Source organism: Amphiprion ocellaris, chromosome 1 (assembly GCF_022539595.1).
Source record: "Amphiprion ocellaris isolate individual 3 ecotype Okinawa chromosome 1, ASM2253959v1, whole genome shotgun sequence".
In the NCBI taxonomy this organism is placed as follows: domain Eukaryota; kingdom Metazoa; phylum Chordata; class Actinopteri; family Pomacentridae; genus Amphiprion; species Amphiprion ocellaris.
Genome location: NC_072766.1, coordinates 11278084 through 11290789, shown reverse-complemented (window position 1 = coordinate 11290789; position 12706 = coordinate 11278084). Strand labels below are relative to the sequence as shown.

At 40.2% G+C, this 12706-nt stretch overlaps 1 protein-coding gene across 1 annotated transcript in view; it reads left to right on the top strand.

Moving 5' to 3' along the window:
- Positions 1 to 472: 472 nt before the first annotated feature.
- galnt18b (UDP-N-acetyl-alpha-D-galactosamine:polypeptide N-acetylgalactosaminyltransferase 18b) overlaps positions 473 to 12706 on the top strand; it is an 85741-nt gene continuing 73507 nt past the window's right edge. Inside the window, exon 1 of the mRNA XM_035954050.2 lies at positions 473 to 1117. Within this exon, the coding sequence (XP_035809943.2) occupies positions 880 to 1117 (238 nt within the window). The 5' untranslated portion in view covers positions 473 to 879. The remainder of the gene's footprint in view (positions 1118 to 12706) is intronic.

The following is a 12706-nucleotide window of genomic DNA, read 5'->3' as shown; positions in this document are numbered from 1 at the left end:
AATGGAAATGTTTAGAGGTTAAACTAATGATTTGCAGTTTACAGTTTGGCAGAAAATGGCTTCTTTGTCTTATTTCCCTGTACCTGTGTAATTTAAAGCGGCATGTGGGTTGGGTGCAGGCTATTTTCTGTCTCCTGTGTGGCTTCATGGTGAGGTGGACCAGAGCCAGACCTTGTAACATGACCCCACACCTCGATTTCACAGGGAGTCCCGTTGTCTCTATCTCGTGGTTTTATCCAGTATTGCAGCAGGTAGGGTGCACAGTTTTTCGCTCTTTCATGTTCAAAAAAAAAAAAATCGCTTTTACGCATCTGCCTGCTCATGCATGGGACAGAGATTGCGCTTCAGTGTTTCAACTGGATTGCACATACGCAGTGTAACGTTGGCGTGGCGCAAACTTCTCGCCGCCTGTGCAGAAATAGGCTCTAATACTTCACGTCCTTTACTATGGAAATAGTCCGGTCAGATCCACTTTCACAGTGAATCAGTGCGCAGCGGGGACGCGTGCAGCGGGGAGGCTGTCAGTCCTCTCCATCCCTCCCATTGGCTGCAGCAGGATGCTCCGCGTCTCTCCTGTTTCCTTAATCCTCAAATGCAACTGGAGCTGACGGAGGTTCACAATGGAGCGACAGAGGGAACCTTCACCTGTAGATATTTGACACTAACCTGACACAGTCCTGAAAATAAAACTCACGGCTCTTGCCAAGTGAATGCTTTGCGCGTTGGATATCGCATTGCTGCGCAGTCGCTGGGAATAACTTCGGTATTTTAGGGTTGATTTCTTTTCTTTCTTCTCTCCTTTTTTTTGTTGTTGCGGTTGACTGTCGCCCTGTGCTCCGGTTGAACGGGATACTGCAGCCTGTATGGAGGGATGTCGGCATGGCTTGCACCAGGAGAACCAAAACTTTGGTGTCCACATGCGTGATCCTGAGCGGCATGACCAACATTGTTTGCCTGCTCTATGTCGGATGGGTCACTAACTACATCGCCAACATTTACATCAAGGTCCCGATGCCTTTACCGGAGAGAAAGTTAGAGGGGGACAAAAGAGGAGACACTCTCCGGATCATGGAGAGGCTCGATCGGCTGGAGAATGTGGTCAACCAGCACATACAAGGTAACACACCGGTACTGCAGCTCTTTTGTTACTTTACGATTGGTGCTTCACTAGGAGAAAGTTTAAGTGGGTTAATACCTTTTTTTATGCTTTACACAACAAGGTGTGTGCTTCTCCTGTTGTGTGTTTTTGATAAGAAAACTGGAACTTCTTTTGTCTGCTGGAGATCAGGTTATTTGGAGGGTGTGATGGAGGACAAAGCACAGTGAGAAAAGCTGCAGGTTCCCCAAGGATCAGTACAGAGAGGCTCCTCACTGTACTAATATGTACATGCAGCCTAACATGATACTACAAATACAGTACAAGGGCAGAATAGTTCAGTACTAAGTAGGCTGAAGCAAGCCTGTGTTAAATATGCAATAATGTCTAATCAACTCTTGATTTGGAGACAGTGAATGGATCTGATGCCTCATTCATTAGTACTGTTAAATGCACATTTGTGTCAACCCGAATGCTCGCAGTGCTGAATTGAACAGCATATTTTCCAGAGAAGTGCATAACTTCACCTGGAAATGTACAGTGACAACACATTGCATTCCTTTTGAGAGTACAATGAAATGTCAAGTACTGGCAGTAGAACAATTCTGCATTCAGCTGGAGTTACATTTTTAAAAAAAATTTTCCATCCGCATTAAGTGTGATTATGTGTGCGAGGAAACTTGCAAAGAGATTTTTCTGATCTGCTCCGTCATTCCTCCCTCAGTTACATCACCTGAATGAATGAAACTGCTCAAAGCTAAATCTCTACTCCCTGAACACCATTTGATTTGAACTTGCTCTCATACTTTTAGGAATGTCAGGAATTTTTTTTCTTTTTGCTGCAGTTACTTTACGCTTGATCACACATGGTTAATTTCTCTCCATTCCATGTCTTTAGAGGAGCTATTCTTGTCATCACTTGGGGGGGAGGGGAGGAAAGGATCATTTTGGGAAGGTCCCAGTTTGAAACGGCACAGAGCTGGTGCAAAAGTGAAACGCAGACAGAAGTCTACTCATGCTTCCTTGAGCAATAAGGCCCTGTGCTAAGCTTGGGTAAACATTCCTCCTGGAGGCAGGTCTCCATTTCAGCTTGGCACCCATAGGCGTCTGCAGGGTGGAGCTTTGCTGAGGTGCCCCCAGTGACTTACCTCCAAAGTGCATGTTTCAGCTACTACAGTTACTCTGACGGAAAGGATCATTTTGTGCCACATTTGTGCTCCCAAAATATCTGCATGGTCCCTTCTTCAGTCATTCTTCAGGAAACTTGATCTAAATGAAGAGCACTCATAAGCATATTTACTACTTATACAGAAAAGGCCACTGCTCTCAAGAATCAATAGTGCTTGAATTGCTTTATTTATGCAACTTTTTAAAAAGACAGATGGCATAGTCTGTATCTCAGTACTTGAACTGCCAGTTGTAAGGTATGGCTTATTCACTTTATTGCATTAAGTTAGATGAAAAGATTGAAAATCCTCTTATTTCTGTTTTGCGAATATGAAGTTAAAGCCAATAGCTCCATTGCCCAGTTCATCATAAAGTAGTGGAAACGGGGAAACAACTCGTCTGGCTCTGTACAAAGGTAAAAAAGAAAAAAATGGGGGGAAAAAACCCTTCCTGCGATACCTCTGAGGCTCACTAATTAATGCGTTAAGTCTCTGAAGTTACTGCACCCGTCCAAGAAATAGTCCCACACACAAACCTCCACAAACCACAACGCAGTGTTTTTACACTTTGGTTTTTGTGTAGATTAAACAAGCAAGATATATCATGGCAATTAGTGAGAATTAAAGGTGCTGGTAGGGAGGTTTTGCACAGAGGCTTGCTTGTTTTCCTGTTTCCAGTTTTTATGAGGAGACAACTGGCTGCAGCTTCTTACAGTATTCTGAATGCTGACATAAGGTTGGTATCAATCTTCTCATCCTGCTCTTCGCCAGAGATAGAGTAAGTCAGCTCCCCTAAAAGTGAAACTCCTCCTTTAAAAAAAAAAAAAAAAAAAAGCTGGCTGTGCCTCATTGTCTTTTTATGCTACTTTTAAAAACTAGGACAGTCGTTCCGTAATTAGTTTTAAAAACGTCATGCATATCAAACATTCTCACTTCTCCTCACTCTCTCACCGGCTCTTGCACGGTTAGCCAGCATCATTATTGGCTGCTGTGTGCGTTTGTACTCATTTTAGTTTGTGAACTTGTTTCCAGGCCCTCTAACATAAACTGCAGGGACATGACAGAGATCCCATTAATAGCAACAGTTAGTCTCCGTGCTTGTCATTTTTTTTTTTTTTTTTTTACAGTTTGGGAGCACAGCGCTGTTGGAGCTAATGCTGAAGGACACCGTCGATGACGTACAAATGCATATGTTGAACAATAAAAACTGTTACAACCAAATGACCTGTCATTTTCCGAGCTATATTGTTGGATTTCACTGATAATTGCTCTGAATGCTTCCGCTGCAAATACAGACCCATAATCTGTCTGTAAGTGGCCGACAGCGTTCTCAGTCAGAGAGGAGCCAGAGAGTCATTAGTGCACTTTTGACATCTCTAAAAATACATGTTCTTCCTATATAATGATGAGACAAGTGCAGGAATGGCATATTCTGACTCTTGTAATAATTTACCACTGAGACTTGTGCACTTAAAGTCCTTGTGCACTACTCACACAGCCATAAACTGTGCATGCACTTAGTTTCGGCGCTCTAGAGGCCAACACGAGCTCTCACACCACAATGCATTATGGCATGTGAGAATGAAACATTTAGTGCAGCTGACTCACTGCGGACAGTCAGGCGACATGTCTCTGGTGTCAGCTTCGCACTCAGGGATGAGACAGAAATATTCCGCTAGTGTAACTATGTGTTGGAGTGAAGTGGTCTGCTCCCAGGACAAAGCAGCATGGCGACAGCACATAAACCAGCTCAACTCTCGCTTTTATTAAGTACAGTCAGCCGAGGGGAATTTATTGGATAGCTGGACTGAGCAGGTTCGCACATGCCCGCCATGTGGGCTGTTTGCTGCACTCCTCTGCTTCGTGCTACCAAAAGCAGAAACGAGGGGAAATGTCTCAGCTACATGTTGTTTGCGGAGCACTTTGTCAGGCTGTAGTTTGAAATGTCTTATGTGCTTGTTGTACGAACAGTGATGCTGTTGCTTCGTTCCCGTCCTACTTCATCTGTATGCATATTATTCAGATTGGCGTTTAACAGCGTTTCTCTTCTTTTCTTCTGTTTATTGTGTGTATTTGTTGATCTGGGTTATGGGTTGTTGCGTAGGTAGTACTGAACTGCAAGCTTCAGCTAACACAGCTGTATTAATTATCGCAAAATCGGTCATTTGTTTTCTTGGTTAAGTGTTTTGTCTATAAAGTGTCAAAGAAAATGTGAAAAATGGCATTCACAGTTTCTCAGAATCCAGAGTGAGTTTTTATAATCTCTTGTTTTTCCCCATTAACAGTTTGCCACCTCAGGATGTTTGGTTTACTGTCGTATATAGCAAAAAAACAAAACAAAAACAGTTAATTGTTACACTTTAGCTGGAAAAATGACCAAAACAAGTAAGGGAGAGTGCAGGTTAATTGTCTTTCAAAAGACAAAACAATAAAACAACAGATCAGATTGCGTTAAAAAATAGCGATTCCTTGAAAACAATCCAAAGTTCATATGGAATTCTGATGATAATAATATTGTCATTGCAGGAAACAAAACCAATAGTCTAAGCAACCAGTGTTAGATGTATGTGTGTCATGTATGCCGTTACAAACACGTTTTTCTTTTTTTTTTTTTAAAGAGTTTCATTAGTACGGCTTTGATGAAAAGCAGCTTGTTGACAGCTTCCTTTGACCTCTGAGAATGTGTATTACAAGTGTGTTGTCTGACAGAATGGCCGTGAAGCCTCTGAGAGCGAGTCATTAACGCAGCGCTGATTTAGCTGCAAATGATCATGACGGCTCCCATGATGGCTTCAAGCAAATCCACCCGTCAAGTCAACTGAGAATCGCAGTAAATCAGCATTTCCGCCGATGCTCAGAGGACGGTTATATTTGGATATTTATCTGGTGTGATTTTCCAAGAGTGACAATGAGTGCAGTGTTGGAATATGTATGTGTGGGCAACAAAAAAACAAAAAACCCTCAGAGAGAGGGGAGGAGGGAGCATGTTCCTGTGCATAGATGTGTGCAGGTGTTTGTGTACATGCTTGTGCAGGCTGTGGTATGCAGCCCTGGAAAGTACAAGTCAGGCTTGTGCATACTTTTGGATTCTCAGGCATTTGGGAGGGAAAAAAAAGAGTCTTTCATACAGTTTTAGAAGAAGGCAAATGTGTTTTTTTTGCAGAATAAGAATTTGCTTAAGTTTTCAATGTAATATAATGTATGACACCTGAAGGTAGGAAAAATACATTCGGTGCAGAAGAAGTTGAAAAGGCATAATCAGTATAAACCAAATACAAAATCTCTTCCACTGCAGAAAAATGGGAATAAAATAGGCTTCATTTGCAGAGGCTTTCTGCTGCTTCATTTTTATCGTGTAGCTTCTTCTCAAAGATTTTAATTTGGCAACTCTGAGAGCTCATTACTTGAAGGTAGCAGGTTGGTGCAGAAAACTACACAAATTGCTGCTGCCATGGTGAAGTGGTGAAATGCAGATTTTTTTTCCCCTTTCTTGCTTTTTCCTTACGGATACGTGCTGCTATGCGTAGAGGTTATGCTGATCTTTTTTTTCACATGCAAACGATGATTATTATCACTATGAAAGCCTGCTTACGGAGATGTTTACTGGAACACAAACTAGGGATGCCCTTCTTTTAGTGGTTAATTATTCGTTTCTTCCTTCCAGAGCGGTACGGTGCAATGAGGCAGAAGGCCAGTGTTAGCGGCTGTAAACTGGGCGGCTGATTAAGGTGAATGAGGTGCAGGTGCTAGCAGGTGATGATCAGGACGGCAGGAGCAGCTGAGGACTGCTGCTGGGTGGAGAGAGAAGGCAGCATCTAAAGCGACAGAGCAGGTTCAGACTAGCAGACTAATGGATAATAAACCGAAAATTGCAAAAGTATCTTGTCACTATGGCAATTAGTTGAATTGTAGATGACTGACTTCATCAGTCATGCAAAAAAAAAATTGAAGCTACTATAGATTTAGTCATTTCCAGATAACATATGTTACATTTTAAATTATACCATAGAACACTTCTTGCAACTTTTGTTATTAATGAAAAATCGCAATATGCTCACACTACAGAGTTTTAAATTCCAATCATAAGGAGAATTTTTGCAGATATTCTTTTCTAATCTCAGACATGCACACGCTACAAGATGTGAAAGTAATGGCGTGTAAGCAGGTGCTACAGGATGTTATTAGGATTATGCTGCCGGGGGGAATCAGGGGAATCACCGCCTCTCGTGATCTCATGGGGACACGGATGTAAACACAGAGAGAAACTTTTTCTAACATTTAATAATGCCTCACAGTGAGAAAAACAAAAGGAGACGGAATGAGAAAATGTTTGGGAAGACGTGGGTTGTTAATTTTTCAGTGAGAACGTGAGGTGAGATTTCAGCTGTTAGTTTTACTCTCTTTTGCTAATGTTAGACTCAAGGACTTGAACATTTAACGTTTAACGAACATTTAAGCAAAAACAAAAAGAAAGAAAGCAGCACAGCCTCAGAAGGGAGAGGCAATTTATTCCCCCATTGAGCAGTTTTGATAACATGCCCCCTGTCAGTCACTCAGCAGCAGCCAATCAGAGTTCAGCACCTGTGGAATGTTCTGGAATTATGAAAAAGAAAAGATGAAGGAGCGAAAAAAGAAGAATGATAATAAACATGTGTGCTGGTCTGGGCAGTAATTAGCTCGTAAATCTCAAAGTAATTATTTTATTTTTAGGGCAGCCTTGATGAGTCTGCAATCATCAGGTTGAGACTGGATCTGTAAAGCCCTCACATTACCAAGTAATTTCTCTGTAAATCAGCCCAAATTTCTGTAATGTGAGCCCAGCGTAAGACAGAGCAGCACTTTTACTTAAATGCTAAACATCAGCATGTTGACATATGTTTACCATAATCATCATGTTGGTTTCGAATGTGTGCAAACACTGACTAATGAAGTAATTTAGCAGGTATTTAGTCATAAATCAAAGCTGTTGTTGTTCGTGGACAAAATGTGATTACGATTCAGTTCTTAATATATTTTACTGTGGAGCAAAGTAATGGACGAACTCACAGGCACATGTTGCCATCTTGGAGCTTTGCTTAAAATCAGTAAATTGCCTGATATTCACTTCAAAGAAATTAATTTGTGTGTTACAGACTTTTAATTTTTACTCAGCAAGATTATTTACAGTAGAAAAATAAACATGTAACTACTTTTTGATGCAATCTGTATTGTGGCAAGAATTTTTGCAATTAAAAACAGGATTCTTCACACATTTTCCTGCAACATGCATCTGAATTGGTGCTTCTCAGCTGTGGAACAGTGTTTCCAAATAACTGCAAACATATGTCAGGTGTTTGTGCACTGCAGTTCCACGTGACATTTGATATATGTATGTATGCCAATAGCACAGATCTGTGACAAGATTCTATTGGTTGACAACGTCGTTGGCTGCCTTATTGATCTTGTTCTACTGTAAAAAGATTATGTGATGAATACAAATGTAATTTATTAAATATATTCAAGGCTGAACAGTTAATCAATTTTAAATCAGAATTGCAATTTGAAACACTGCAATTAGAAAATCACAAAGGCAACAATTAAGTGTATATATTATGCAACATGCCTGACCCAGGAATTAATTGTGTCAATCACAGTATAAATTCACACTGTCCTCGTTGTGTGATAGTCATGCTTTTATTCTGCCTCACGTGGAAAGGCTCTGCCACATTTTAAAACTATCACACAGCCAAAATTGAACTGATGCAGGACTTTGAAAAATTATATCACAAATCAAATCTCAGTATGCGTCAGAAAAATTGCAATTAAATGTCATTCTGCCCCGTTTGACATACTGGCAGACTTCATGACTTATTCAGTAACTACTAGGTAGAGCAGTGGGCACATTTACAGGCAGTATGAACATTAGAGTGCTTATAATAGCCCGAACCCTTTAAACCTTCTGGTGAATTGATCACTAGACCACATGTCAGACCTCATTGAAAAAGAACAAAGAGAACTTTACTGCGCAACTTTTCCTTACTGTACAGAGCTTTGCTGTCCTTGGTATGCGCAAAAGTAATGTAACAAGTGCCTATAAATATTCTGCTGTACATTTATTACAGTGCTGATTCATCTGTCAGCACTTGCTGTTTGCAGCCTGTAGGCAGGGCTGGAGACTGTGTGAGAGAGAGCAAGGACGTGAGCGGGGTGACGACTGGGAATATAAAGCAGGAGAATGTTCTGGGTGGTAATTCCAATAAATTTGAGAAGTTATTGAAATACAGGGATATGAATCCACTGGAGAATGTTTGGCAATAAAAGCAATTAATTAGTTTGACTCCAGAGGGCTAAATCATCACGAAGAGTCTAAAATAAGCAAATAAAAGCCTTCTTTATAAGAGTGTTGATTCAAACATTATCCCATGTCAATTTTTACTGTAGCAGATGTTCTTGGTGTCATTATTCCCCTTGTTGAGTTGCTGAAGTCACAACAATAATATGAAAAGCACCGTTGTAAGTCAGGTGGAGATTTGGCTATGGTGGAAAACAGGCCACTTATCTCTATACAGGGATAAACAGTGATGTACTGATAAGAACTTCCTTGCTTGGAGTCAATTAAAGAAACACAACAAAAGATTCTCAGAATACACTTACAACTGCATTAAATGGTTTTTGACCAGTGTGCAACATAAAGCCTACCAAAGAACCTCACAGGAGCACATTTCTGATATACCAAATACTATAACCTATAGTCAGTACAGTAACTGTCTGCAGACATGGAGCAACATGAGCACCACTTTAAAGAAGTGCTTCTTTTCTGAATCATCACCATGTTCAATGCTTAACTTGTCTTATTAAAATTACATTCACCTTCGACTAATTTCCAGTATTAAATGCGTTGTGATTAAAATTGTTAAAAGTTTTGGATTAGCATAGCAAAGAAGTATTTAGATTGTATCATCTGCAAATTGCTTAGTGCCATCATAAAATTTTTATTTTGAATATAAAAAAACATTTAGAGGTCACTGTTTTGTAATTATGTTTGGGCAACTCAAGCCACTTATTATGATAAAGTTGGGTTCTGGCAAGGCTTGAGGTTGACTAGCTTAAAGACCCCCTCTGGTGAAAATTAAATGAAAAAATCGTCCAGCTGGTGTTTTTTTTTTTTCTGAGCCGTTCTTCTTCTTCAGAATAGATTTCCGGTTGAAACATGTATGACTAAGACTAAATGACTCCAAAATGCCTTTGTGTGACGCAAAGTATTTTCACAGTGCCAGATCAGAGTCGTAAGTGAAGCTGGTGTGTTCATCTGAGAGGTGGATGGAGAGACTTCAACGATCTGCACATTCTAGAGGAAGCAAAGATGCTCAGTTACATTTCAGCCATTTTAACCATTTGATGCACAACATGGGTCAAGAGATCCCCATTTTCCATCGAATCTGGGTCACTTTTGACCCATGTTGTGGATCAAAGGGTTAAATCAGGTTTAGTCAATGACCAGAGAGGTATTTTAAGGATAAAATGATTCATGGGTGGCTGTGGCTCAGGTGCTACAGCGGGTTGTCTGCTAATTGCAAGGTTGGCGATTCGATCCCGGACCCCTGTGTGAATGGATGAATGTGGAAAACATTGTCAAGCGCTTGAGTAGCTGTAAGGTAGAAAAGAACTATATAAATGCAGACCATTCACCATTTAAATAAATGCTTGTGAAAAAAAATGCACCAAGATTTTCCCTCCGAATTAGAATCACTGAATCCACGGAAACAGCTTTAGACATCCATGATGAAAACCGCTGCTCTTTTGCGAAGGCAGTGAAGAACAAACTAAAGTGTTTTGTTGCTACATGCTTTCAAGATTTGTCAGCAGTTGATTTATTTCTTTTCCTCACTCCTCTGCTCTTTTTCATAATTAATGACACTAAGTGAGGAAGTGTGCTGTGGTTCAAACACACCCATGCCATTATGTGGGAGATGTTTTCCTCGACTGTATGAACAAATGTGGCCTGTCATCTTCTCATGCAGCGTCTCTTTTCTGAGTTCAGACCTCCTCGGATTTGTTTGATTAAATCTGTCTATTAAATCAAATCTTTAATTTGATCGCACAACGTATTTGCCTGCCTTTGGGTGAGGCTGTAGGTAGACTGTACTTTCTTTAGATGTTGCCACAAGTATGAAAAAAATTTGGAATTTCAAACAAACAGTACGAAGTATCGAGCATTTCCTTCAGGTGTTTTTCAATAAAGCCCGTTAGTGCAAATATTAAAATTAGCAACATACTTAGTGGCAACTGAATTTGGTAATTTCATACCTAACAGCACATTTAATGTCATCTGCACACAAATTCACACAATGCGGGCTGCAGCTAACGGTTATTTACATTACCTTTTAATCTGCAGAGTAATGAAGTCATAAAAAAAGTTTAATTAAATGATATTGTCAGTCCTAATGCTCAAATGTAAAAAAAAAAAAAAAGAAATTAAAATATAACAAAAATAATGAAGCAACTAAAGTTTAATTTTTTTATTGCTAGACTAGTAATCTCATCTCCAGTCCTATAAAACTGAGGCAGATTGTGCAGAAAACTGTTCCTGTGCTGCTGCTGGTCCATCAATGTCTGTCTGACTGTTTGTGCTCACAAACCATCACCCAGCTGCCAGCTGCTTGGATTTGTTTCCATGAACCATGTGGACCTTCATGCAGTGTGCGGTCTGCATAGCAAATGCATAATGTGCAGTTCATGTGTGCAGTCAGTACACACAGACAATCTGCTCACACCTTCACTAAAACTTTCAACAAATTCAATACAGTTCCAAACTTTTTAACCCGACTACATGAGTTGTGTTGGAATAAACGCTTTTCATGCATTAGATTGAAACTGCTTTTTTTTTTTTTCTCACTCAGCAGATCTAAGTGTTGACCAGACAGTGGACTTCAGCTGTCAGCATTCAATTTGTTTTAATTGGGTCAGCTGTTGCTGATGTGAGGCAGTGATGGGGAAGGTGGAGATGGATTGCAGGGTGAGATTCAACCAGACAAGCGAATTACTGCGGCCTCAAGACGAGATTAATCGCAGCTGACTAATTGGGTTCTTCTATCAAAATACATGTTGTTCACTCATCGTTAGTCTGTCACTGATACAGATAAAAATGGGGATGTAGTTTACTGACACAAACTGTTGTACAGATCAAATCCATGTGGCTAATATTTTTCTCTTCCATTAAAAAGGCTGCTGTTCCATGACTTTCATACCTCACATGCATCCTTGATTGCAACACTAATCTAAATGTTCATCTCTGCAGCTTATTACACTTAAGCTTTGTTCGCTCAGGACACAAATTACTTTGAGTCCTCTTGTGATTTGTAATAATCATCCTGTGCAAATCTGCTGGGTTTGTAATCTGTTAAATAAAAAAATTAGGCTCTTCCGATTGGATTTATTTCTCTGGAGGAGGTTGGATGATGTTAATAGCACATGAAACAGTGATTCTTAGCCCACCCAGAGTCCATATGGATTTAGTATTTCTTGCACTACTCCATTAACATTTATGCCCCAATTATGAAAAAAAATAATGTGGAAGGCAAGTTATGTAAAAAACGTAATAGAAATATGGCATTTACGTTGGTTGCAGTCTCCTTATCGTGCTACCCAGATCTGATTGTTTCATTCACTTTGCATTCAGTTATTTATTCCCGTTGTTTGCCATTTCCTGAAGTTTTCCTGTCATTTCACATCCAGCAGCTCCATCTGCCCTGCAGTAACCCCAGACCGTCCCACCTCTCCTGATCGCTTGATTCCCCCTTAACCCCCTGATCACCTGTTGCACTTTCCCTCGTTAGCTCCCTGATGGATACTGGTCCTCTTCCAATTACCCTCTGCCAGATTGTCTGTTGTGCGTTAACAGTAGTGGCTCCCAAGGCTTTTTCCTGTCTTTTGCCTCCTGCCTATTTTTTCTGGGACTCAAGCCTGCCCTTTTTGCTTTTCGTTTCCTGATATTTCCGTCCGCCTATTGGCTTTACCCCCCTTTAGCATCCCCGCACCTGCTTCTGCATGCATTACCTTTAATAAAGGGGAGCTGTTTGAGCTTTCTGCGTCGTGTTGTCGTGGGCTTTGACAGTTTTTGCAAAATTTCATCTCCTCAGTGAGCTTTAAAGTCACGTCCTTCATCGTGATTTTTTTTCCCTCAGTCTGTTTTCATTGTATTCTATCACGTTCTTTCCACCTCAGCCAAGAGGAGAAACTTTCTTTGTGTGTGTCAGTTGCGTCAGCTTTTCCAATTACCAACATTTCTGCTCGCAGTTTTTCCTTTTATAACATTGAAAATACAATGGAAAAACAGGCTTTATTTAAAAATAAATAAATAATAGAAACACTAATTATTATTTGAAGCTTATTAAATCCAGTCACATTGGTCATTATCTCCTCCCAGTGTGGGAACAATCCTCAATCCAGACAAACATGCAATAAA